This window comes from Mobula birostris, chromosome 1 (genome assembly GCF_030028105.1).
Source record: "Mobula birostris isolate sMobBir1 chromosome 1, sMobBir1.hap1, whole genome shotgun sequence".
Lineage (NCBI taxonomy): Eukaryota > Metazoa > Chordata > Chondrichthyes > Myliobatiformes > Myliobatidae > Mobula > Mobula birostris.
In genome coordinates, this window is record NC_092370.1 from 53,379,416 (window position 1) to 53,404,848 (window position 25,433).

Below are 25,433 nucleotides of genomic sequence, written 5' to 3' on the forward strand. Positions count from 1 at the left end.
AAGTCATTGAGGGTCCTTAATGAAGGATGCTGCCTTCTCGAGGATGTTCTCGATGGTAGGAAGGATTGTACCCATCATGGAGCTGGCTGAGTTTCTAAGCCTCTTTAACAGCCTCTTGCAATCCTGTGCATTGCAGCCTCTGGAACAGACAGAATGCTCTTCACCATATATCTGCAGAAATTTGCAATCTTCGGTGATATACCAAGTTTTTTCAAATTCCCAACAAAGTAGAGCGGCTGATGTACCTTTTCCATGGTTACATCACTGTGCTGGGCCCAGAACAACTCCTCCAAGATTTTGACATTCCTTGCACTGCTGACCCCTCAATGAAGACCAGTGTGTGTTCTCTCCACTTCCCCTTCTTCAAGTCCAAACTATTCCTTGGCCTTGCTGACATTAACTGCGAGGTTGTTGCGGCACCACACAACCAGTCAATCTACCTGAATCCTGTATTCCTACTTGTCACCACCTGATATTTTATTAAAAACAGTGGTGTCATCTAACAACTGAGACATGGTGCTTAAGCTATGCTTAGCCGCACAGTCACGAGTATATGAAGAGAAGAGCACTGGACTGTTTGCATCCTTGATATGTGCTGTTGGGGTGTATTTTGGAGATGCAATTTTGCAAATATTAATTTCAACAGCAACAGCTATATGGATTGTAGATCAAATCATGAAGTACCATGAACACGGTGGGCAGCTGAGCTAGTAGATTTAAAAGTAGTGTGGCGTGTGTGCGTGCCTGTTGGTTATGTAAGAAACGAGACACTGTTGTGTGATTTGCTGAGACAGTGCTACCAGTGGCAACGGATGGTTAATGACCATTCCAGACGCCAATGGAGTGTTTGTATCTTCGTTTGGAAAACTGTGTAGTAGCAAACTCGTTTGCAGGTGTGTTTGTGTGTCTCAGGAATAATCCTGTAACCTTGGTGTAACGGTTTTAAATGGAAAGGAATATAACAGGCATTATGTTCAGTTGCACATACGTGGCAGATTACCGAGTACATACTCTGTGGTTTTAAGTATGTATTGCTTAATTTTTATTCATTGTTTGTAGTTTGTGTGGTGTTGGAATTAGTTTGGAGATATTTGACAGAGAGGTTTTACCCAGATATTTATGTTGAGATGGCACTGACTGAGGTCAGGCACCATCAGGTCGAGAACCCTAATAACCCAGGCCAGCCTTTGACCTTGATAACAACAATCCATAAGTCCTTCACCCCGCCTAGAAGCAGAGCATTTTGTAAGAGCTGTCCTCACTTAGCCTGCGGGAATGCAGAATTCTGGCACAAGCTCAAGGAAATGATTGAAGTTCACCAGATGCACCCCAAAGATTTACATGTGTTGGTAAAAGCGAAGTTCTGGGGAGTATGTGGGATGGTATGGCCCAGTAAGTGCAGGTAACCACAACAATGAAGAGAGAGATCACTTCTTTAAAGGGGAAGTGAGGTAGGACTGGGGGGGGGGGGTGGAGAGAGTAACTGGGGAACAATAATGTCAGTGCTTCAGAGACAGCCATGAATTATGCAGAACATAAATATTAAGCATATGAGAAGTACTCAAGGTTGGATAATCAAAGCAGGAATAACATAGTCTTTCTGAAAATGCTGAAGGAAGGCCTGAGCGCAGCTCACCAGGTAGTTTTAGATTTGAGGACAGCGGTGGATTTGACCTAACCCTCAATAGTATCATGGGCCAGAGAGATAGACCAGAGGAGGGGGAAGAAAAGTTGTAAAGTAGCTGCAGTGGATGTTATTGCTATGATGTGACAGAGTACTTGCTTTATGTGCCAGCAATTGGGGCATCCAGCAAGGAACTGTTGACATAGACGTGGGAGAATAAAGGAGATGATTTGTTACAGCTGTGGCTTCTTAGGCCATTGTTGGACGCCTTGTATTGAAAAGAGAGGAAGGTGTGAGAATCACTCACCGAAGCAGGCAGAACCCACAGCAAAGCACTCTTTCTGACTTGACTGCTGACCAGATTATAGAGCTGGTGTAGTCAGACAAAGGGTTGACGACAGTGTCTACTGCAAGAGGTGGTCTTCCTCGGGTATACAGAAGAGGTTTATTAGGGGGTCAGCAACGTGAAATGTTAGTGGACACGGAGTCATCAGTGTCGACAACTGATCTATCCTTGCCCACAACTGGACAGGCAATTTACGTTACCAGTGCGAGAGGTGAACAATGAGCGTGGAGAGAAGTCAGCCCCAGGTACTTGAGATTGAGGAGTGCAATTTCCTGCAAATTTCCAAGCGTGTCCAAACAATGTACTTGACTAATCAGCGGCATCAACAGAGCTTTATCAATAGGAATTTCTTGCAAGTCGGCGGCAGTTATTTAAAAAGGGAGCTTCAAGACCGTTAGTCCATTGTACGTGGCCAATCAGCAGCTATAACCGGAGCACCAATCATGAATTGAATCGTAGGGAAGGTTCAGGCATAAAAGGGAGATACTGCCAAGCAGAGTGGTCATCAAAGGACTGATCTGAGGCAGGATGGTAGTGCTACGGCTCATTTGGGCTTCGGCAACAACGGGGCAAGAATGAGTTACTTAGAGTGCCAGGCTTTAGATGTTTCAGAAAGGACAGGGAGGGAGGCAAAAGAGGTGGGGGCATGGCACTGCTGATCAGAGATAGTACCACGGCTGCAGAAAAGAAGGAGGTCATGGAGGGATTGTCTACTGAGTCTCTGCGCGTGGAAGTTAGGAACAGGAAGGGGTCAATAACTCCACTGGGTGTTTTTTATAGACCACCCAATAGTAATGGGGACATTGAGGAGACTCTGGAAAGCTGTAATAATAACAGGGTTGTCGTGGTGGGAGACATTAATTTCCCAAATATTGACTGGCATCTCCCTAGAGCAAGGGGTTTAGATGGGGTAGTTTGTTGTGTGTTCAGGAAGGCTTCCTGACACAATATGTAGATAAGCCTACAAGAGGAGAGGCTGTACTTGATCTGTTACAGGTATCCTCCGCTTTTTGAACGTTTGCTTTCCGACACCTCGCTGTTACGAAAGACCTACATTAGTTACCTATTTTCGCTAACAGAAGGTGTTTTCACTGTTACGGAAAAAGGCAGTGTGTGAAAAAAGGCAGCACGTGCCCTGAACAGCCAAGCTCCTCCCCCGGAACTGCATTCCAGCCAGCATTGCTTAAACACGTGCCTGTGAGCATCTGTGCTTTATGTCGATTTATTTTGAGCATCCGTTAGCAAGGTGAGTTCTAAGGTATCGGAAAAGCCTAAAAGAGCTCGTAAGGGTGTTACACTTGGCGTAAAACTAGACATAATTAAACATTTTGATCGTGGTGAATGAAGTAAGGACAAAGTGAGTTTGGCTTGTGGAAGTTGACGAAGATGATGTTGAAGAGGTTTTGGCATCCCATGACCAAGAACTGATAGATGAACAGCTGATGCAATTGGAAGAGGAAAGGATAGCAATCGAAACCGAATGCAGAAAGTGAACTCGTCCAGGAACTGAACGTGAAGCAACTGTGTGTGATTTTCGCTGCAATTGACAACAATGATTGCAGAACAGTACAACTTTAATTTTGAAAGGGTACGTAGGTTTAGGGCATATTTGCAGGATAGTTTGAGTGCTTACAAAAAACTGTATGATAGAAAAATGTGCAAGGCTAAGCAGTCAAGCATACTGTCGTTCTTCAAGCCTTCCACATCAGCCAAAGCAGATGACGAATGTCGACCTTCGACATCGAGGCAGGCAGACATAGAAGAAGATGACCCGCCTGCCCTGATGGAAACGGACGACAATGAGATGACACTCCAGTGTTCCACCACCCCAGTCTCTGACGACTCAGCCGAACACACCATCATCAGTGTGCTCGTTGTCTTCCCGATTCCAGTAAGTGATACTACACTGTACATACATTATTTCTACTTTATATAGGCTGTGTATTTTTATGTGTTATTTGGTATGATTCAGCAGCTTCATAGCTGAATGGTTACTAGAGAGAGTGTTTCTGCCGAGAGCGATTGCATGAGATTTTCGCTACGGTGGACAGTGCAGCAATGATTGCAGAAAAGAATTTCCACTTTATATAGGCTGTGTATTTATCATATCATTCCTGTTTTTACTATATGTTACTGTTACTTTAGGTTTTATGTGTTATTTGGCATGATTTGGTAGGTTATTTTTTGGGTCTGCGAACGCAAAGTTGATGGGTCTGCCCCCATATAAATAAATAGTCATTGCTTCTTCACTTTATGACATTCCGGTTTACGAACTGTTTCATATGAACACTCTATCTTCGGATGGCGGGGGAAACCTGTATTGGGAAATGAACCTGGTCAGGTGTCAGATCTCTCAGTGGGAGAGCATTTTGGAGATAGTGATCACAATTCTATCTCCTTTATCATAGCATTGGAGAGGGATAGGAACAGATAAGTTAGGAAAGCATTTAATTGGAGTAAGGGGAAAAATGAAACTATCAGGCAGGAACCTGGAAGCATAAACTGGGAACAGATGTTCTCAGGGAAATGTACAGCAGAAATATAGCAAATGTTCAGGGGATATTTGTGTGGCGTTCTGCATAGGTATGTTCCAATGAGACGGGGAAAGGATGGCAGGGTACAGGAACTGTGGTGTACAAAGGCTGTTGAAAATCTAGTCAAGAAGAAAAGCTTATGAAAGGCTCAAAAAGCTAGGTAATGATAGAGATCAAGAAGATTATAAGGCTAGCAGAAAGGAGCTTAAGAATGAAATTAGGAGAGCCAGAAGGCCTTGGCGAACAGGATTAAAGAAAACCCCAAGGCATTCTACAAGTATGTGAACAGCAAGAGGATAAGTCATGACAGAACAAGACCAGTCAAGTGTGACAGTGGAAAAGTGTGTATGGAACCGGAGGAGATAGGTGAGGTACTTAATGAATACTTTGCTTCAGTATTCACTACGGAAAAGGATCTTGGCGATTCTAGGGATGACTTACTGCGAACTGAAAAGCTTGAGCATATAGACATTAAGAGGATGTGCTGGACCTTTTGGAAAGCATCAAGTTGGATAGGTCACCAGGACCAGACGAGATGTACCCCAGGCTACTGTGGGAGGCAAGGGAGGAGATCGCTGAACCTCTGGCGATAATCTTTGCATCATCAATGGGGACGGGGGAGGTTCTGGAAGATTGGAGGGTTGCAGACGTTGTTATCTAATTCAAGAAATGGAGCAGAAATAGCCCAGAAAATTATAGACCAGTAAGTCTTACTTTAGTAGTTGGTAAGTTGATGGAAAAGATCGTGAGAGGCAGGATTTATGAACATTTGGAGAGGTATAATATGATTAGGAATAGTCAGCATGGCTTTGTCAAAAGCAGGTTCTGTCTTACGAGCCTGATTGAATTTTTTGAGGATGTAACTAAACACACTGATGAAGGTAGGGCAGTAGATGTAGTGTAAATGGATTTAGCAAGGCATTTGACAAGGTACCCCATGCAAGGCTTATTGAGAAAGTAAGGGGCACAGGATCCAAGGGGACATTGCTTTGTTGATCCAGAACTGGCTTGCTCACAGAAGGCAAAGAGTGGTTGTAGATGGATCATATTCTGCATGGAGGTTGGTGACCAATGGTGTGCCTCAGGGATCTGTTCTGGGATCCCTTCTCTTCGTGAATTTTATATATGACCTGGATGAGGAAGTGGATGGATGGGTTAGTAAATTTACTGATGACACAAAGGTTGGGAGTGTTTTGGATAGTGTGGCGGGCTGTCAGAGGTTACAGCAGGACACCCCACTGCATGAATACAAATCAGAGACCACGGTAACTAACACTCATTTTGGGTGCATTGGTGGGAAGTTTTAAAATTACAGGTAACTTAAAAGAAGCCTTATAATGGCATTGTATGTTTAGAAACTGTCCTGTTATCTTTGTTTGTTAACATATAAAGATATACCGTAATATTGGATCAGGAAGCTTCTCTCTCAAGTCGAGCCTGTCAGCTTGTATGTATCTTGAATCAAGGCATTTATATCTTCCAGCTGCTTCTCTCTGGTGACTTCGTTCACAGTAACAACATGCGCCTATGTTGATTGTCAGCAAGGAGGAAAACATTATAACCAATCAGTACTGACTTCAGTCTCCCGATGAGGAAGTCAAGGATCCAGCTGCAGAGGAAGCTACAGAGGCTTAGTGATTAATACTGAGAGAATGGTGGTATTGAATGCCAAGCTGCAATTGATAAACAGCAGCCTGACATATGTTTTGCTGTTGTCTAGATGCACCAAAGCTGAATGGAGAGCTTGTTGTGGTGGTAGATGAATTGCTGCAGGTCTAGGTCCTTGCTCAGGTTAACCAACATCTCAAAGCACTTCCAAGCATTAGAGTAGATGCAAGTAGATGAGAGTCACTGCCGAGGTTTAGTTTTCTTGGTATCAAGTGAATGCATAATTAAGTAGAAATTAGTCAGAAAATGTGCTCAAAATACCTGTCTATCCAGGAAGCAAGAACAAAAGTACCACCAGAAGGTAAACAAGCTAGTGTCCTAATGCAACCATGACAACTTGTAGCTGATTACCCTCAAAACCATGGAGATACAAATCAATTTCAGGAGAAACGCGTCTTTTCTCCACTCACTCATCATCAACAACTCTACAATTAGCACCGTTTCAACATTCAGGTTCCAGGCCAGCGTTACTTCACAGGATCTCATGTGGGAAAACCATATCTCCTTCATTAACAGAGACTCGATAGAAGATGTACTTCTTGTGGCAGTTGGCAAAATTCTAATCTACCCAGAACATATTGGTACGATTCTCCACGACCAACATGGAGAGCATCCTCACATCAGCCATTAGTGTTTGGTTTACCACATCATCCACTCACAATATATGAAAATGACAGTGAATTGTCAGGTCAACAGAAGAGATTATTGGCTATAATCTACCATCAATGCAGGACTTGTATGGAACAAATAAACAGGCAGGATAAATCACTGTAGACACTACCCATCCTGAAAACTGTCTTTTCCAAAAGGTCCCCTCTGAAAAGTGCTAAAGGTTAATAAAATAAAACTCCAAACCATCTTAAAAGTTTTCATCCCCAGGTAATTAATCTGATCAACCATTCCAGTTAACCCCTCCCCCATCAATTAGCCATGTTATGACACGACACTATAGACACTTTGAACTACAGTTTATAACTGTTTATAAATAATTACTAATATTTATGTATTTATGCACATTTTATTCCATATCCATCCTTTAACCTCTACCTTTATTTCATATTGCACTCTGACCAACAAACCACAGCAAATTCCTAAAACATGTATATGGTGAATAAAGTTGATCCTTGATAACTTCATCATTCAATTACACACACATACATTCTGAGCAGCCACAACAGAAAACAATCAGAATCCTCAGCAAGCTCTGCTTTCCCAACGTTGAGAGTGTACAACAGCTAAAGTCAGCTAGCTCAGCAGAGATCAATGGTTAAAACTGGAAATCTCTTGTGACAACTTTGTCATCAGATGAGCCATGAGGAAGTGTATTAAAATTGTTTCTTTAACCATACTTAATTCCAATAACAAAAATTTAACAAAACTTAACTACAAGATTTGGCATGGCAGATGCAAATTTTAGAAGTGAAATTAAAATTATTGATTTGTTGGAAGCTCAGAAAAGGTAGATCTTAATCTAATATTGAAGTTTAGTACATAATGATAAAACCACTATCAGCCTCCCTAATATTTTATGTGAAGGTTATTTAATTGAACTACTCTCAATTAAAAATACATCCTTCAACTACGTTTGAAGAATTCTGCAGTCAAACAGGACACACTGAACAATTGAGAAAAGATCAAAACTGACTTAAAAGATGACACAAGAATTACAAAGTTAGTTTTAACAAAGCTATCAATGCTGGGCTTATTTCTCTGGGAAAGATTTTTTTAGAACATAGAAAAATACAGCATATAACAGGCTCTTCAGCCTGGATGCTGTGCCGACATTATAACCTATTCTGAAGATCATTCTAACCCTTCCCTCCTACATTTTCCTATCACCTATGCATCTGTCTAAGATTTTCATAAATGTCCCTAATGTACTTGGATACTACTACTCATATATAATAGACTTCTGATCATCTGGAGAAAAATGACTCCATATACAAGGAGCATTACATACCACACAGAAGATAACACTGATGCAATGTATACAATCTCTGTCTGAATCATTGCTGAGCTCTCTTATCTAACGTGACACAATGGAATGGACGGAATTTTTGAAGCTTATGCCTGGACAAGCTTAAAGAGGAGATTGCTTCTTTGGCTTATATTAAAATATATTTAACATCACAAGGCAGCTGATATGAAGATCTCAAAGAATAAAATTAGGTTTAATTGATCCTTATTGTTCACACTGTCAGGAAATTATATGCTTACTACCAAAAGACAAAATCTGCTCACTTTTTAAAAGTTACACCCTGTAATACTGAGGACTCCAGATAATTATGAATCTGTATGTACAGTAAATAAAAACTAAATAATAATTTGAACTGAAGTTAAACATGACCATGTATGAATGTGCAGAAATATGGAAAATGTATGAAAATTAAATAACCAAACTAAGAGGAAGTTACTAAAGTATCATTAAACCACATAACAAGAAAGTTAATGTCAAATGTCTGAATAAAAGCTTTACTTTTTCCATCTCCTCTATTCTTCCCATTACTTCTTAATTACTTCTTTCAAAAATAGTAATGTCCCAGCTGAAATCTAAGAATTTGTGATTTTACTGACATTTGCCCACTTTTCATCATTTTGAGTACAGTCTGTGTACTTATGTATTTCCATGATACATTTAAAACATAAGCTTACCAAACTGTTAGTATATGGTCTGACCATCATATAATGTGAAATGGTTTAGAAATTTGACTGTTATTATGTTATGCTATTGACTATGTTTTTAATTCTATAGATGCACAGTGGAGAGTATCCTGGTTGAATCACGGCCTGCATGGAAATACCGATGCCCAAGGAATAGAAAAGGCGACAGAGAGTGGTGGATAAAGCCCAATCCATCACAGGCTAAGCCCTCCCCACCACTGACTACATTTACACGGAGCGCTGCCACAAGAAAGCAACATCTTTCATCAAAGACACCACCATCCAAGCCATACTTTCTTCTCGCTACAACCATCAGATAGGAAGTACAGGACACTTAGGTCCCATACTACTAGGTTCAACAGTCATTACTCCTTAAACCATCAAGCTCCTGAAATGGTGTGGATAACTTCATTTACCACTACCTTGAACTGATTTTATAAACTACAGTCACTTTCAAGGACTTTTTACAACTCGTGCTCTCAACGTTATTTATATTTGCACATTTTTTTTCACATTGATATTTGTCAGAATTTATTTTTCAAAAAGTTCTATTGTATTTCTTTTTTCCTGTAAGTGCCTCAAGAAAATGAATACTAAGGTATTCTATGGTAACAGGCAGGATAGACAAAAAGAGTCAGTAGATGCTCCATAATTCTCCATAACTTCCACCATCTCCAGCAGGATCCCACCGCTAAACATATCTTTCCCTCCCCCCACCACCCCACTTTCTGCTTTCTGCATGGATCACTCTCTATACGACTCCCTTGTCCATTCTTCCCTCCACACCGATCTCCCTCCTAGCACTTACCCTGTAAGCTATACAAGTGCTACACCTGCCTCTACACCTCCTGCCTCACTACCAAACAGTCCTTCCACGTGAGGTGCCTTTCACCTGTGAGTTTGTTAGGGTCACCTACTGGATCTGATGCTCTCGGTGTGGCCTCCTTTATATTGGTGAGACTCGATGTAAGTTGGGAGCTGGCTTTGCTGAGCACCTACACTCCATCCACCAGAAAAAGTGGTATCTCCCAGTGGCCACCCACTTTAATTTCACTTCCCATTCCCATTCCGATTCAGCTAGCACCATCAGGGAACCAACCCTCCCTACCATCAAGAACATTTTCAAGAGGCAATGCCTTAAAAAGGTGCCATCCATCATTAAGGGCCCTCACATCCAGAACACGCCCTCTTTTCATTACAACTTTCAGGGAGAAGGTACAGGAGCCTGAAGACTTATAGTCAAATAAATCAGGAAATGCTCCTTCCCCTCTGACAGTAGATTTCAGAGCGGTGTAATGAACCCTTGTTTTGCACTATTTATTTTGTAGCTTACAGTCATTTTTATGTCCTTGCACTGTACTGCTGCCACGAAATAACAAATTTCACATCACACAAGACAGTGATGACAAACCTGATTTTGATTCGAACCACTAGATATATCCATATCAGTAGTTGCTGTGACCATAATTGCTGTAGAGTCCCAGTACAACAATGTCTATTTATTTATTTCATTAATGACACATAAATACAGGTGGCCCCCGTTTTCCGAATGTTCGCTTTACAACACCTCGCTGTTACGGAAGACCTACATTAGTTATCTGTTTTCGCTAACAGAAGATGTTTTCACTGTTATGAAAGAAGGCAGCGTGCGCCCGAACAGCCAAGCTCCTCCCCCGGAACTGCATTCTAGCCACCACTGCTTAAACACGTGCTTTATCTCGATTTATTTTGTGCATCCGTTAGCAAGTTGAGTTCTAAGGTATCGGAAAAGCCTAAGAGAGCTCATAGGGGTGTTACACATAGCATAAAACTAGACATAACTGAGTGTTTCGATCGTGGTGAACGAAGCAAGAACATTGTCCGCGCGTTCAACTTGCCTGCGCCCACTATTCGCACTATTTATACGCAGAGAGAAAGAATTTGAAAGTTGCCGATGTTACTGTTGGTTCTGCTCGTAGCAAAGTGGTCTCTCTTAGTCGGCATCCAATAATGGATAAAATGGAAAGTCTATTGCTTGAGTGGATTGATGGGTGTACAAAGCATGGTGTTCTGTTAAGTTTTCTTATACTTAAGGAGAAATCAGTCACTCTTTTTAGTAAGCTGAAACAGAAAGTACTGGACGATGGTGATGAAAGTGTTGCAAAAGTGGAATTTAAAGGTAGTCATAGGTGGTTTGATCGGTTTCTGAAGTGAGGGCAGCTTCATAGTTTAAACAGTGGTCCCCAACCTCCGGGCCGCGAAGAATGCAGCAGTGCAGCGGTAGTCGGAACGCACTCAGCACATCTTTAAGAAAAAAAGCCGAGATAAACAAGCTAATTAATTAGATGCCACCTGGCACGTAAATGTCGGCCCAGATCAGAGGCGATTGCCGATTGCCTCAGGTGGTTATTTGTATAAGCAAGTGGTTAACTGTGATGAAACTGCAATTTATTGGAGTCTTCCCGATTCCAGTAAGTGAAACTACACTGTACATACATTATTTCTACTTTATATAGGCTGTGTATTTTTATGTGTTACTTGGTATAATTTGGCAGCTTCATAGTTTAAAGGTTAGTGGAGAGAGTGTTTCTGCCGAGAGCACATCTGCAAGATTTTCGCTGCGCTAGACAGTGCTGCAGAAAAGTATTTCTACTTTATATAGGCTGTGTATTTATATCATTCCTGCTTTTACTATAAGTTATTGTTATTTTAGGTTTTATATGTTATTTGGCATGATTTTGTAGGTTATTTTTTGGGTCTGGGAACACTCAAAAATTTTTCCCATATTAATAAACGCTAATTGCTTACTCACTTTACGATATTCCGGCTTACGAACCGTTTCATAGGAACGCTCTACCTTCGGATAGCGGGGGAACCCTGTACCCAGGATTCCTGATAACTGCATTTCACTTTCACACATCAGGATTCCAACTAAAAGACGCTTGTCCTTTATTTTAAGTATTGGTTACTCTTAAGTATGAACATACTTTATGTTTAACGACAGTTCATAATAAAGCAAGGAAAATGCGTTAAAATCTAAAAACAAAAGCCAGCTAAACTACTTCTCATCAGTACCAAATACAAAACAGCAACACACAGGTCTGCTCCCTGCTGCTTTCCAAGTATGCAGATTCTGATGAAACACCAGGCAATCTCTAGCTTTGGGTGCCCTGTTACTTCAAAAAGAAGATAAATACTAGATAGCAAAAGCATGCTGGAGTTCAAGTGGATAGCTCAATGCACAGTAACCTTTTCCAAATGCGGAGTTTTAAAGCATGCTCACGTATTGGATTCACCAAAAAACACATTGGTATAGAAGCATACATTTTGATTTTGAAAATGAGGGGTTTAACACCCATTTTAAATCGTCTCTGAAATATTAGACTACCATGCATCTACCCAGCTACATTCAAGAAAACAGGTTCATATACAGCTCCACAGGGCTACTGCAGGCTGCAATGAACAATGCAGTAATAAGCACAGAGGGCTTATTATAGAAAGGAGCATTCTTTCCTACCCCAATTTTAAAAGGATGTGGCTACAGACATTGACCGTCTCCTCATGATCACCAAAACTTGCCACCTCCACAAGTGGCCATCAGTCTTACTTTCAACAGCCGCACCTTTCAAATCCTGGCTTTCCGGTAGTTGTTACAACTGTGTACCACAGTTAGGTTATCTTCTTGTACAATGTACTTGTAGCTATACTGTACACAATGCTCAAAAATAACAATGGAAGAGATATACTGTATTACACACAGGGTCTGATAATGGTTTACAGCGCCCTCTGTAAAATTGGGGTTCAATTCACACCACCGTATTTAAGGAGTTTGAACATTCTGCCCGTGACCGCTTGCTCTGGGTTCTTCCCTCATTCCATAGTTATACAAGTTAGGGTGGAGGGCAGATTATGTTGACACTGGAAGCATGGCAGCACCTGCAGACTGTCCCCAGCACATCTCAGACTGTGTTGGTCATTGGCACCATCAACGCGATTCACCATTTGTTTCACAGTGCAAGTGACAAATAAAGCTAATCTCTTGAGGATGTATCTGTTTAACTGTAGAGACTGAGCTTGCACCCATAGTGTAATTGTTTGCACTTAATTATCTATTACCACAAATTTCAGGTTTATTTCTATCAAGTTTTCAATTATCATTTCCTTTCTTCAGTAACTATTATTTCTAATGTCCAACTAAACTTAGATTGAACACAATGACAGCATTTCATTTATTTAAAAAAAGCAAAATAATGTGGATATTGGAAACTGCGGATTAAATAGTATCCATCAACCACTATACCTGCTATACAGTTCGTAAACTGAACACTTCTGATACAGGTTTCCCCCGCCATCCAAAGGTAGAGCATTCCTATGAAATGGTTCGTAAGCAGGAATGATACGATAAATACACAGCCTATATAAAGTAGAAATACTTCTCTACAATCATTGCCTGCACTGTTCTCCGTAGCGAAAATCTCACAAAAGCGCTCTCGACAAAAACACGGTTCAAGCGCTCTCGGCAGAAACACTCTCTCCAGTAACCTTTAAGCTATGAAGCTGCCAAATCATACCAAATAACACATAAAAATACACAGCCGATATAAAGGAGAAATAATGTATGTACAAGTGTAGTATCACTTACCGGAATAGGGAAGGCAGCACAGAGCACACTGATGATGGTGTGATAGGCTGAGTCGTCAGAGGTTGGGGTGGTGCAGTGGCCCCCACCCTCCAGGCTGCCGACCGATACTGATCCGCGAAGCATGCGGGGATGCAGCGGTAGCCGGGATGCACCCAGCACATCTTTAAGAAAAAAGCTGAAATAAACAATCCAATTAATCAAGTGCCACTCGGCACATAACTGTCGGCCCAGATCAGAGGCGACGCAATCGGCAATCGCCTCTGATCTGGGCCAACATTTACGTGCCGGGCGGCACCTAATTAATTAGCTTGTTTATTTCGGCTTTTTTCTTAAAGATGTGTTGGGTGCGTCCCAGCTACAGCTGCATTCTCCGCGGCAATGTATCGGTCCGTGGCCCGGATGTTGGGATGGTGGGACACTGGGGTGTCATCTCTTTCCATTAGGGCAGGCAAGTCACCTTCTTCTATGTCTGCCTGCCTCGATGTTGAAGGTCGAGGTTCGTCGTCTGCTGTGGCTGATTGGAAGGCTTGCTTGACTGCTTCGCCTCGCGCATTTTTCTATCATACAGTTCTTTGTAAGCACTCAAACCATCCTGCAAATATGCCCTAAACCAATGTACCCTTTCAAAATTAAAGTCGTATTTTATCATTGCAGCGAAAATCGCACGCAGTTGCTTCACGTTTAGTTCCTGGACGACTTCACTTTGTCCGTTCGCTACTGCATTTGGTTTCGATTGTTATCCTTTTCTCTTCCAATTTCATCAGCTCTTCATCTATCAGTTCTTGGTCATGGGATGCCAAAACCTCTTCAACATCATCTTCGTCAACTTCCACAAGCCAAACTCACTTTGTCCTTACTTCGTTCACCACGATCAAAACGCTTTTAATTATGTCAGTTTTACACTAAGTGCAACATCCTTACGAGCTCTTTCAGGCTTTTCTGATACCTTAGAGCTCAACTTGCAAATGGCTGCTCACAGGCACGTGTTTAAGCAATGCCGGCGAGAATGCAGTTCCGAATCCGGGGGAGGAGCGGCTGCTCGGGGCCCTTTATCGTGTGCTGCTTTTTTTCGCGTGCTGCCTTTTTCGTAACAGTGAAAACACCTTCTGTTAACGAAAACAGGTAACTAATGTAGGTCTTTTGTAACAGTGAGGTTTCGTAAAGCGAACATTCGAAAAGCGGGGGACACCTGTATGAGAAAATATATTCTCTGCATTTTCTTTGGAATCTTTTAATATCTTTAATAAATAAAGACTTTTCCTGTTGCCTCCACCCATTACTACATCTGGGCATGTTACATTTTGATAGGGTTGGCAACGTTGGCCCATTTTGGATGATGCAGTCCAGGCATGTTCTCTCAAGCTACTTTCTATCAATATTCTTCGATCAACTGAATCAGCTGTTGTTCAAAATTCTCCACAATCTCAAATCACCTGTTCTTCAAAAATATTTGAAACTTTAGGAAATTTCAAGTTTACCTTGCAGTGTTTTTCTTAACTACCTTGGCTTCTTTTTATTACCAAAACCAAGATAGGAGATAAAGAGAAACGAAATAACTATTTAGGGTGGTTTCTGTCATATATTTCATTTATTTGTTGAAATGCATTAAAATGAGGAAACAATTTCCTATTGCCCTTGAATCCTTACCTCTGTCCATTCAGTAACCCTCTTCCCATGACAGCACTTATCACTTATATATATCACAAATAACAGAATTCCTAGCACTGATCCCTGGTCACAGATCTCCAGCCAGAATAACATCCTTCCACCATTACCCTCTTCAATGGACAAACCAATTCTGAATCTAATCTAACAATTCCCCATGAGTATCTGAAAGGGGATACAGAGATCAATTTGCTAATGAAAGTGAATTTGGAAGATTCTGCAGAAGAGCAATTGGCTCTATTTTTCTAGTGTGTTGTGATACCTGCTGCTGGTGGTTCAGACCTCAAAAGAATACAGAAGATCTCGAAACTCTGCTGCCTGATGGAAAATGAGACTTTGAATCCGATCTATGGTTTTCCCTTCTTCAAATTCTCTTTTCCTCAATCAAAGGTTATGATGGTACGTTGACGGTTGTGCAAAATGTTATTTCTGATCTCTGCCTTGGCCAAAGTTGGCTCCGAGATATGCAAAAAGGTCCATGTTTTCTAGACTCTAGTTGTGAAGCATTATTGTCACAAAGCAAGGTGGCGAGCCTGGGAGAGATTGGACTTTGTCCTTTCAAAATTTACAATCAACTTTCAAAAGTTGATTGTAAAGCACAACTTCTCATATGTTTCATAAAATGTGTTGATGATGGTTTACAACTTGAATTCTGGATACTGCAGGCCTGAGTGAACTTATTTTTCGAGTACAGGTGTCATGCGGCGAGTAACTTTCCATTGCCTCAAAAATTCACTTATACTTCAATGAAAAGCTTGTTGAAGATGAGTTTGCTAGTATTCACGACCATTCGCTAGCATTCTCAAATACTGTAATCTCTTGTTAACAATGAGGGACCAGGGCCCATTATCTTCAAGTCATTGTTGTTTATCCATAGCTTTAGATACTTTTTATGTTTACACTCAAATTTAAGATGCAGAAGAAAAAGTGCCCATCTTTTGTTGTCCTTCTATACGTGTAGTTACTTTTTCGACTTTCCAATAACCAAACACAAGCAACAAATAATTACTTGGTTCACTACAATCTTAAACTATACATCATTAAAGTTTTTACTATTTTTATTCCATCTTGATACATCTTGCCCAGAGGTTCCCAACCTTTATAACGCAATGGTCCCCTACCATTAACCAAAAGGTCCGACCTCAGGTTAGGAACCCCTGATCTAGCCTATCATTTGGATTTCATATTAAGCTTATACAGTGACAAACTAACAAATCATAAATATTGCATAATGGGGATCATCAATTCATTACATAAAAAAGAAAAAAAATCAATGAATTCAATTAATCACGAAAACGAACAAAATTTTCAATACAATATCATTAACTTTGTGAAATAACTTTACAATTTTTCTTTGTGAAATGTGCATCCTCAGATCCCTTGCCTGTAATTATATCCAAATGCTCATACCTTTCAATGCCATACTTGTAACAATCTCCTTCCCACCAATGCTTCAGTTCCCTCCCTCCCAGTATTGGGTATTTTACATTGTTTTGGCCATATTTCTTAGGTGTGGCATGGCTTTCTGAACAATTACTCATCTTTTCTAATAAAACTAAAACTTGCTCTTTAATGAAAAGTGTCAGGGTTAATAACTGAATATTCATTTCTACGTGATGGGAAACTCAGATTTAACACTTCCAATGTTCCAATGAGACAGAGAAGTTACGGGGTGTACAAAGGCTGTAATAAATCCAGTGAAGAAGAAAAGCTTACAAAAGGTTCAGAGAGCTAGGTAATGTTAGAGATCTAGAAGGTTATAAGGCTAACAGGAAGGAGCTTAAGAAGGAAATTAGGAGAGCCAGAAGAGGCCATGAGAAGGCCTTGGCGGGCAGGATTAAGGAAAACCCCAAGGCATTCTACAGGTTTGTGAAGACTAAGAGGATAAGACGTGAAAGAATAGGACCTATTAAGTGTGACAGTGGGAAAGTGTGTATGGAACCAGAGGAAATAGCAGAGGTACTTAATGAATACTTTACTTGAGCATTCACTATGGAAAAGGCTCTTGGTGATTGTAGTGATGACTTGCAGAGGACTGAAAAGCTTGAGCATGTAGATATTAAGAAAGAGGATGTGCTGGAGCCTTTGGAAAGCATCAAGTTGGATAAGTCACTGGGACCGGATGAGATGTACCCCAGGCTACTGTGGGAGGCAAGGGAGGAGATTGCTGAGCCTCTGGCAATGATCTTTGCATCATCAATGGGGGCAGGAGTGATTCCAGAGGATTGGAGGGTTGTGGATGCTGTTCCTTTATTCAAGAAAGGGAGTAGAGATAGCCCAGGAAATTATAGACCAGTGAGTCTAACTTCAGTGGTTGGTAAGTTGATGGAGAAGATCCTCAGAGGCAGGATTTATGAACATTTCGAGAGGTATAATATGATTAGGAATAGTCAGCATGGCTTTGTCAAGGGCAGGTCATGCCTTACGAGCCTGATTGAATTTTCTGAGGATGTGACTAAACACATTGATGAAGGAAGAGCAGTATATGTAGTGTATATGTAATTCAGCAAGGCTTTTGATAAGGTTCCCCATGCAAAGCTTATTGAGAAAGAAAGGAGGCATGGGATCCAAGGGGCCATTGCTTTGTGGATCCAGAACTGGCTTGCCCACAGAAGGCAAAGAGTGGTTGAAGATGGGTCATATTCTGCATGGTGGTCAGTCACCTCAGTGAGGTCGGTGGAGTGCCTCAGGGATCTGTTCTGGCACCGTTACTCTTCGTGATTTTTATAAACAACCTGGATGAGGAAGTGGAAAGATGGGTTAGTAAGTTTGCTGATGACACAAAGGTTGGAGGTGTTGTGGATAGTGTGGAGGGCTGTCAGAGTTTACAGCAGGACATTGATAGGATGCAAAACCGGGCTGAGAAGTGGCAGATGGAGTTCAACCCAGATAAGTGTAAAGTGGTTCATTTTGGTAGGTCAAATATGATGGCAGAATATAGTATTATGGTAAGACTCTTGGCAGTGTGGAGGATCAGAGGGATCTTGGGATCCGAGTCCATAGGATGCTCAAAGCAGCTGTGCAGGTTGACTCTGTGGTTAAGAAGGCATACGGTGTATTGGCCTTCATTAATCGTGGAATTGAATGTAGGAGCCGAGAGGTAATGTTGCAGCTATATAGGACCCTGGTCAGACCCCACTTGGAGTACTGCGCTCAGTTCTGCTCACCTCACTACAGGAAGGATGTGGAGACGATAGAAAGGGTGCAGAGGAGATTTACAAGGATGTTGCCTGGATTGGGGAGCATGCCTTATGAAAACAGGTTGAGTGAACTCAGCCTTTTCTTCTTGGAGCGACGGAGGATGAGAGGTGACCTGATAGAGGTGTATAAGATGATGAGAGGCATTGATCGTGTGGATAGTCAGAGGCTTTTTCCCAGGACTGAAATGGTTGCCACAAGAGGACACAGGCTTAAGGTGCTGGAGAGTAGGTACAGAGGAGATGTCAGGGGTAAGTTGTTTTTTTTTTACGCAGAGAGTGGTGAGTGCATGGAATGGGCTGCTGGTGACGGTGGTGGAGGCCGTTACGACAGGGTCTTTTAAGAGACTTTTGGATAGGTACACGGAGCTTAGAAAAATAGAGGGCTATGGGCAAAGCCTAGTAATTTCTATGGTAGGGATATGTTTGGCACAAATTTATGTGCCGAAGGGCCTGTATTGTGCTGCAGGTTTTTCTATGTTTTCTAACAGATTAACATCATAAGGCTTAGCCAATGCTCAGTCGACTGCAGCAAGTGCATCCTCATCCCAAGACTGCTTGGTCAAGATTGAACAGCTGGGCAATTTTCATTTTCAGAGCTGCTAAAGTAGGTTCTCATTTCCTTAAGTGCTTGTATTTGTAAGAACTGCTACAACTCCTTGCCAAAAAAACTGTTCTCTTTCTGTCGGCTGCAATATTCACTGATAAAAAACATGCATATAAATTTCTTCATCTGGATAGAAGAAAGAAAAACTTCAGGAGCAATACAGCAAATTTCAATAAAACTGTAAACCTGATTGTTAATGCAAGTATCTAATCAGCCAATCATATGGCATCAAGACAATACATAAAAGCATGCAGACATGGTCGAGAGAGTCAGTTATTATTCACACCAAACATTAGTATAGGGAAGAAATATGATCAAAGTGACTTTGACAGTGAAAGATTCCTGGTGCCAGATGGGATTGCTTGAGCATCTCAGAAACTGCTGATGTTCTGGGATTTTGAAAACAGTCTCTGGAGTTTACAGAGAATGATGTGAAAAACAAAAGATATCCAGTAAGGAGCAGTCCTCAGGGCAAAAGCACCTTGTTGATGAGAGAGGTCAGAGGAGAATGACAAGACTGGTTCAAGCTGACAAGAAGGCAACAGTAACTCAAATAACTACACACTTCTGAATGCATAACATATCAAAACTTGAATTGGGTCAATTTGCAGAGACTGCCTGTGCAAATCTGAGTTAGGTAGGACAGGGTGAGCAGTGGCTGCTCAGTGCTAAGATTCATGACTAAGGGCTGCACATGGGCTCAGAATGTTGAATGCAGGCCATGAGCTGACACACCTCCTGATCTCATGATCTCTTGTCATCAGTTCCTGTTGCATGTGATGTACTGCACACCAGGGCTTTAAAGGAGAAGGTGGCTGTAGCTCAATTGTTAAATTCCAGGAGGGGACCAGAAGATTGGATAATAGCCAGTATGACTCCATCATTCAAGAAGGTGGAAGAAAGAAGGCAAAGAATAAGTTTAACACCTATTGTTAGCAAGTTGCTAGAGTCAATAATCAAATCTAGAAAAGCTGAATATAATCAAAACTGGTCAATCATCATAGCTCGTCACACCAGACAGCCAGCCACTCTAGTGTTGTTTGGTTGATGCTGAGCAGGTCAGTGTCAGCTAAATCAGGTGAGAGTGGGCAGTTGCGCAGAACGTGTTCAATGTTCTGCATCCTTTTGCCACACTCACAGGATTCGCTGGTCTTTAACTCCACTTCACCATATTGTCTCCCATCCTACAAACTCCCGCTCTCGCTCTGTTGAGAGTGCACCACTTCTGTCTGTCAAGCAGTGCCCCGTCTGGTAACATTTCTGTGGGGTCTTGCACTGTATTGTTTGGTGGGGTTCTGGCTTCTGTTTGTTCCCAGAGGTCAATCCTGTATGTTTGGGAGGATGTTCCGTGCGGTACTTCCTCCACTGTAGCAAAGCTTTTCCTCGATTTTAGGCGTTTGGAAACTGGCACATGATGATGTAGTGGGTGCCATGGATCCGAGTTCTGTTTACCTTTTTCAATTTTTGTTGTAGTGTGTCTTCGGACCCCTGGGGGAGCAATGCCTGCAAGTCTTTAAATAACGTTAGTGGGTGTGGAGCGCAGTGTGCCTGTGATTATTCGGCAGGCTTCGTTAAGCAACGGGTCTATTTTCTTCACATGGGCTGATCTGCCCCACACGGGTGCACAGTATTCTGCAGGTGCATAGCAGAGTGCTAGGGCAGTTGATCTAAGTGTGTGAGCATTAGCTCCCCATTTCGTGCCTGCTAATTTTTTCAAGAGAGAATTGCGAGACCCAACTTTCCCTCGGAGTTTTTGGATGTGGGTGGCAAATGAGAGCGTCCTATCCAGTGTCATGCCCAGGTAAATTGGAGTCGGATAGTGTTCGGGCTCCTTCCCACACCAGAAGATCTTGAGTTTCCGAGCTGCTTCTCGATTCCTCAGGTGGAATGCACACACTTGAGTTTTTGATGGATTTGGGTTCAGAGACCATTTTTCATAATACTGCTTCATTGCTTCAAGGACTGCTGAAAGTCGTACTTCAACTTCTTGTAAGGAGTTGGCTTGTGCTGCTATGAATAGGTCGTCTACATAGATAAACCTGCATGTGTTAGTAAAAGTTGGTTGGTCGTTTGTGTAAACATTAAATAGTAAAGGTGCCAGGACTGATCCCTGTGGTAATCTGTCCTTTTGTGGATGCCATCTACTCTTAATTCCATTCATTTCTACATAAAATCTACGATTTTCCGGGAGGCTTCTTAATACTTTGACTGTGGTTTCATTCTTTAACATTTGAGGTAATTTCAGTAGAAGGCCTCTGTGATTCAGTGTCGTATGCTGCTGTTAAGTCAACGAATACTGCCCCTGTAATTTGTCGCATTTCAAAGCCATCCTCAATATACTGGGTTAAGTTCAAGACTTGACCACGGCAAGAGCGCCTGGCCTGAACCCGGCTTGGTCTGGTGTTAGACAATCTTCGACTATGGGGGATATTCTTTTCAGTATGAGTCTCTCGTACAGTTTATAGAGGGTGCAGAGCAAGGAAATCGGTCTGTAATTTTTAGGAATGTTGGGGTCTTTATTGGGTTTTAGGAGAGCAACAACTTTGGCTCTTCTCCACTTTTTAGGTATTTTAATGTTCTTAGGCAAAAGTTAAAAAGGGACAGAAGCCAGTGGAGTGCTTTAGGTCCAAGATGTTTAAGCAATTCATTAAGAATCCCATCTATGCCAGCAGTTTTATTGGATTTTAGCTGTGATACTTCATCCTTTAATTCTTCTAAGGTGAGAGGTGGGAAGTTGTTATTCTCATTTGAGAGAGCTGACTCCATCTCCGGATGTTGCTTTTTCTTTTGCCTCCGTTCCTTGTTATTTGGTCAACAATTTAGTGTTAGTTGGTGGGCAACCTGATTGGGTGTTATGGCAGCAATTCTCCGTGGTGGTCTATTGTCTGAGTTGAGTTTCCGAACAGTTGCCTATGCCTTCTTACTGTTCTTGGTCATGTCAGTGTTTTCTATCAATTCCTGCCAACGCTGTTGTCCCTCTTGGCTCAGTAGGGACAGAACTGACTCTCCCATTTCAATTGTGTCTTGACCAAACGGGTCTTAGTCATATAAGTTGACATACTCATCATTACTTTGCTTGATATCACTAGTCAATCCCTGAATATATTTGGTTCTGCAGCCTCTAGGTATGTTCTGCTGCACTACTTTCCAGATTAGTCGGACAAATTTATCATAACGATCAGGTTCTGGTGGTATGGTATCGATAAGTTGATCAAAGGATTCTGCGAAAGATGTCCAATTCACTTTTCTCAGGTTAAATCTTGGTAGGTACTTTGAAGGTACAGGTCTCAGAACTGGAAGGGATTCTACCTAGACTGGACAGTGTTGGGATTTGGGTATATGTTGGAGGACTGTTCATGTGAAGAGGTTGGAGCTTGCCGAGGTAACAAAGGCAAGGTCTGGGTTGTATCCTTTTCTCCATCTGGCACTTGTGAAGGTAGGGGTGTCCTTTGACTCGTTTAGTAGCTCAAGGTTGTTGCTTAGAGCCCATGATACAACTTCTTCCCCATTTGCAGCGTCATCTTCATATCCCCAGTTGGTGCTATGGCTATTAAAGTCACCAATAATGAGGTACATTTTGTCCTGAAGATCTAGGTTAGGTGGCCACATGAATGGTTCATTAGGGGGTTTGTAGACCGAGATGATATTTATGTGTTTTGTTTTAACTTTCAGAAGTTCCATTGAGCCAGCTTGGATGTTTGCTATGCTCATTACTATAGATTTATCTTTAACAAAAATTGCACTTCCATAAGTTTGGCTAGGGGTGTCAATAGCCAAGTGCATTCCTGGCACATAGGGTTGGTTGTTCAGCCTATGAGTTTCTTGTATGCACAAGATGTCCAGTTTTAAGTTTGCCAGGATTTCTGCTTTACTGTGGCTGAAGCCTTCGGTGTTGTGGCTAACAATTTTCATGATCTCCAGTGGGCTGAGGGTTTATCCTTTTACCACCCACTGGATCACTTGGTCTGGTGCCAAACTGGTCAATGTAATTTTAAGAAAGGTAAATCGTTGTTGACAAATTTGCTTGAATTTAACAATGTGACAGGGAGACTTGATAGAAGGGAACTATAAAAGTACTATATTTAGATTCCCAAATGGCATTTGACAAGGTGTCACAGAAGAACAGGTGGATAAATCAGGAGTCCAAGGTATTGAAGGAAGTGTGTTAGCATGGACTGAAAACGGGACAACGCATAGAAAACGAAGAGTTGGATTAAATGGTTGTTTTTCAGGCTGGAGGGATGTAATTAGTGGAGGGCCACAGGATCTGTTCTTGGACCTGAGTTTTTTTACTATTTACATTAATGTCCCAATGGAGGGAAAGAAATGCAAAGTTTCCAAGTTTGCCAATGATAGAAAAATATATGGAAGGATATATTGTCATAAGGACATTTGTGATTCTGCTATGGAATATACAGAATGAATGACAAGGTGAAATCCTGGCAAATGGAGTTTAATGTGGGGATATATGTGGGGACATTGCCTCAAGATTCAGGGGAGAAGATTTAGGACTGAGATGAGGAGAAACTGTTTTTCCCAGAGAGTGGTGAATCTGTGGAATTCTCTGCTCAGGGAAGCAGTGGAGGCTTCTTCACTAAATATATTTAAGATACAGTGAGATAGATTTTTACATAGTAGGGGAATTAAGGGTTATGGGGAAAAGGCAGGTAGATGGAGCTGAGTTTACGGACAGATCTTATTGAACGGCAGAGCAGGCTCAATGGGCCGGATGGCCTACTCCTGCTCCTATTTCTTACATTCTTATATGAGATCATGTAGTTTGCTAACAGCAATCTAAAGGTGAATTATTAGCTGAAAGGATAGCAACTGCAAATGAGTGAAATACTGAGGGATCTGCATGTCCTCATGCATAAATCCCAAATGTTAACAGGCAGGTTCAACAAGTATTTAAGAAGGCAAACTGCATACTGGCTTTTATTGTGAAGAAGCAGGAACTTAACCATAGAGAGGTTCTGATACCACTGTACAAGGTTTTGATGAGGCCACACCTGGAATACAATGCACAGTCTGGACACCATATACTAAAGATCTAGTAGCATTGGAGGTAATCTGAAGGAGATTCATCAAACTAATTCCTGATTAAGAGAGCTGCCCTAGTGAATGCTGGGGCAGGCTTGAGAGACCTGGTGACCTACTCCTGTTTCCATTTTCTTGTTTTTGTATCCCTAAAAAAATCCCACGACGGCCTGCACTGACCATGCTGGCTTGGGTGAAGCCTGCGCTCTGCTGCATGGCTTACCTCAGGCTATTCAGCAGCAGTCCTCATAGGCAGCCTCCACACATTATTTCATTGGTTCATTGTTGAACAATGATGAGATAGCTTTTCATTGCTGTGGACAACAAGGGTTTAAAGCCAGTTTTCTGGCACAGCAGCACACAGCCCAATGGATTTCGTTGTAAAGCACAGTGAAGGTACTTACCTGTAAGAATGTTCTAATTCAGGATCAAGAACACAATCATGAATCAGAATTCCAAAGGGGTAAATGGGATATCAGTGAAATGCTTCTTTGATCCAAGTGTTATTATTTGACTTTTTAAAACTGTATTCAGGGGACAATTTAACAAATCTTTATTAATGGAAGATTATATGAAACTCACCAAGGTGGATAGATATGAACAATATCTCCTGCACCAATTCTGAGGTGGGATGCTGTTTCTCTTGTGAATAAAACATTAAGCCGGGTTTCGTTGCCATGGTCATCATTTTCAATAGCTTGCTGAGTGGAGATGTCCATCAACGACTGACAGAATGCTACAAACGTTGAGCATTCTTCATGTAACTCCAAGATTTTCACCATTAAAATACCTCCTTTTCCACCTATCATACAAGAAAAAGAAAAGGGAAATATTCTTATAATCTCCCTTTTTGGGTTGTTCATTACCACCTTCTTTGCCTAGCCTTGTATTCTGCTTTAAACATATTGATGTTTATCTGTTCTTGGATGATCAATGCTTCTTGCAGTCACTTGGCATAGAGACAAGTCAAACTCTCTGTGAATCTGACATACTTTCCTCTCCCTATAACTTAAATATGAACTGATTTGATCTGAAATCATAAAGTAAATCTGAAGCATAAGCAAATCTAACAATTAAAACCAAAAAATTACAATAAAAACAAGTCGAAGAGCAGTCGAGAGGATCACATTGCTGAGCACCTGAGGGACGTCAACCATGTCCTTCTGCAGCACCTGGTTTTAAGCTACTTTAATTCCCCTCCCATTCCCACACATTCCTGTCTGTCTTCTGACTCCTCCACTGCCAGGGTTAGGCTACACACAAACTAGTGAAACAGAACCTCATTTTCTACCTGGTAGTGGAAAAAACAAAATGCTGAAATAAACAAGCTAAATAATTAGGTGCTGCCCAGGGTGATTTGAGTATCTCAGAAACATAGAACATAGAATAGTACAGCACAGTAGAGGCCCTTCGGCCCACAATATTGTGCCGACCCTCAAACCCTGCCTCCCATATAAGCCTCCACCTTAGATT

At 41.6% G+C, this 25,433-nt stretch overlaps 1 protein-coding gene across 3 annotated transcripts in view; it reads right to left on the reverse strand.

The window, feature by feature from the left end:
- spidr (scaffold protein involved in DNA repair) overlaps window positions 1–25,433 on the reverse strand; it is a 280,768-nt gene that overhangs the window by 142,380 nt on the left and 112,955 nt on the right. For all 3 annotated transcript variants that reach the window (XM_072255220.1, XM_072255211.1, XM_072255230.1), the window contains exon 8: window positions 24,543–24,762. In XM_072255220.1, the coding sequence (XP_072111321.1) occupies window positions 24,543–24,762 (220 nt within the window). The remainder of the gene's footprint in view (window positions 1–24,542; window positions 24,763–25,433) is intronic.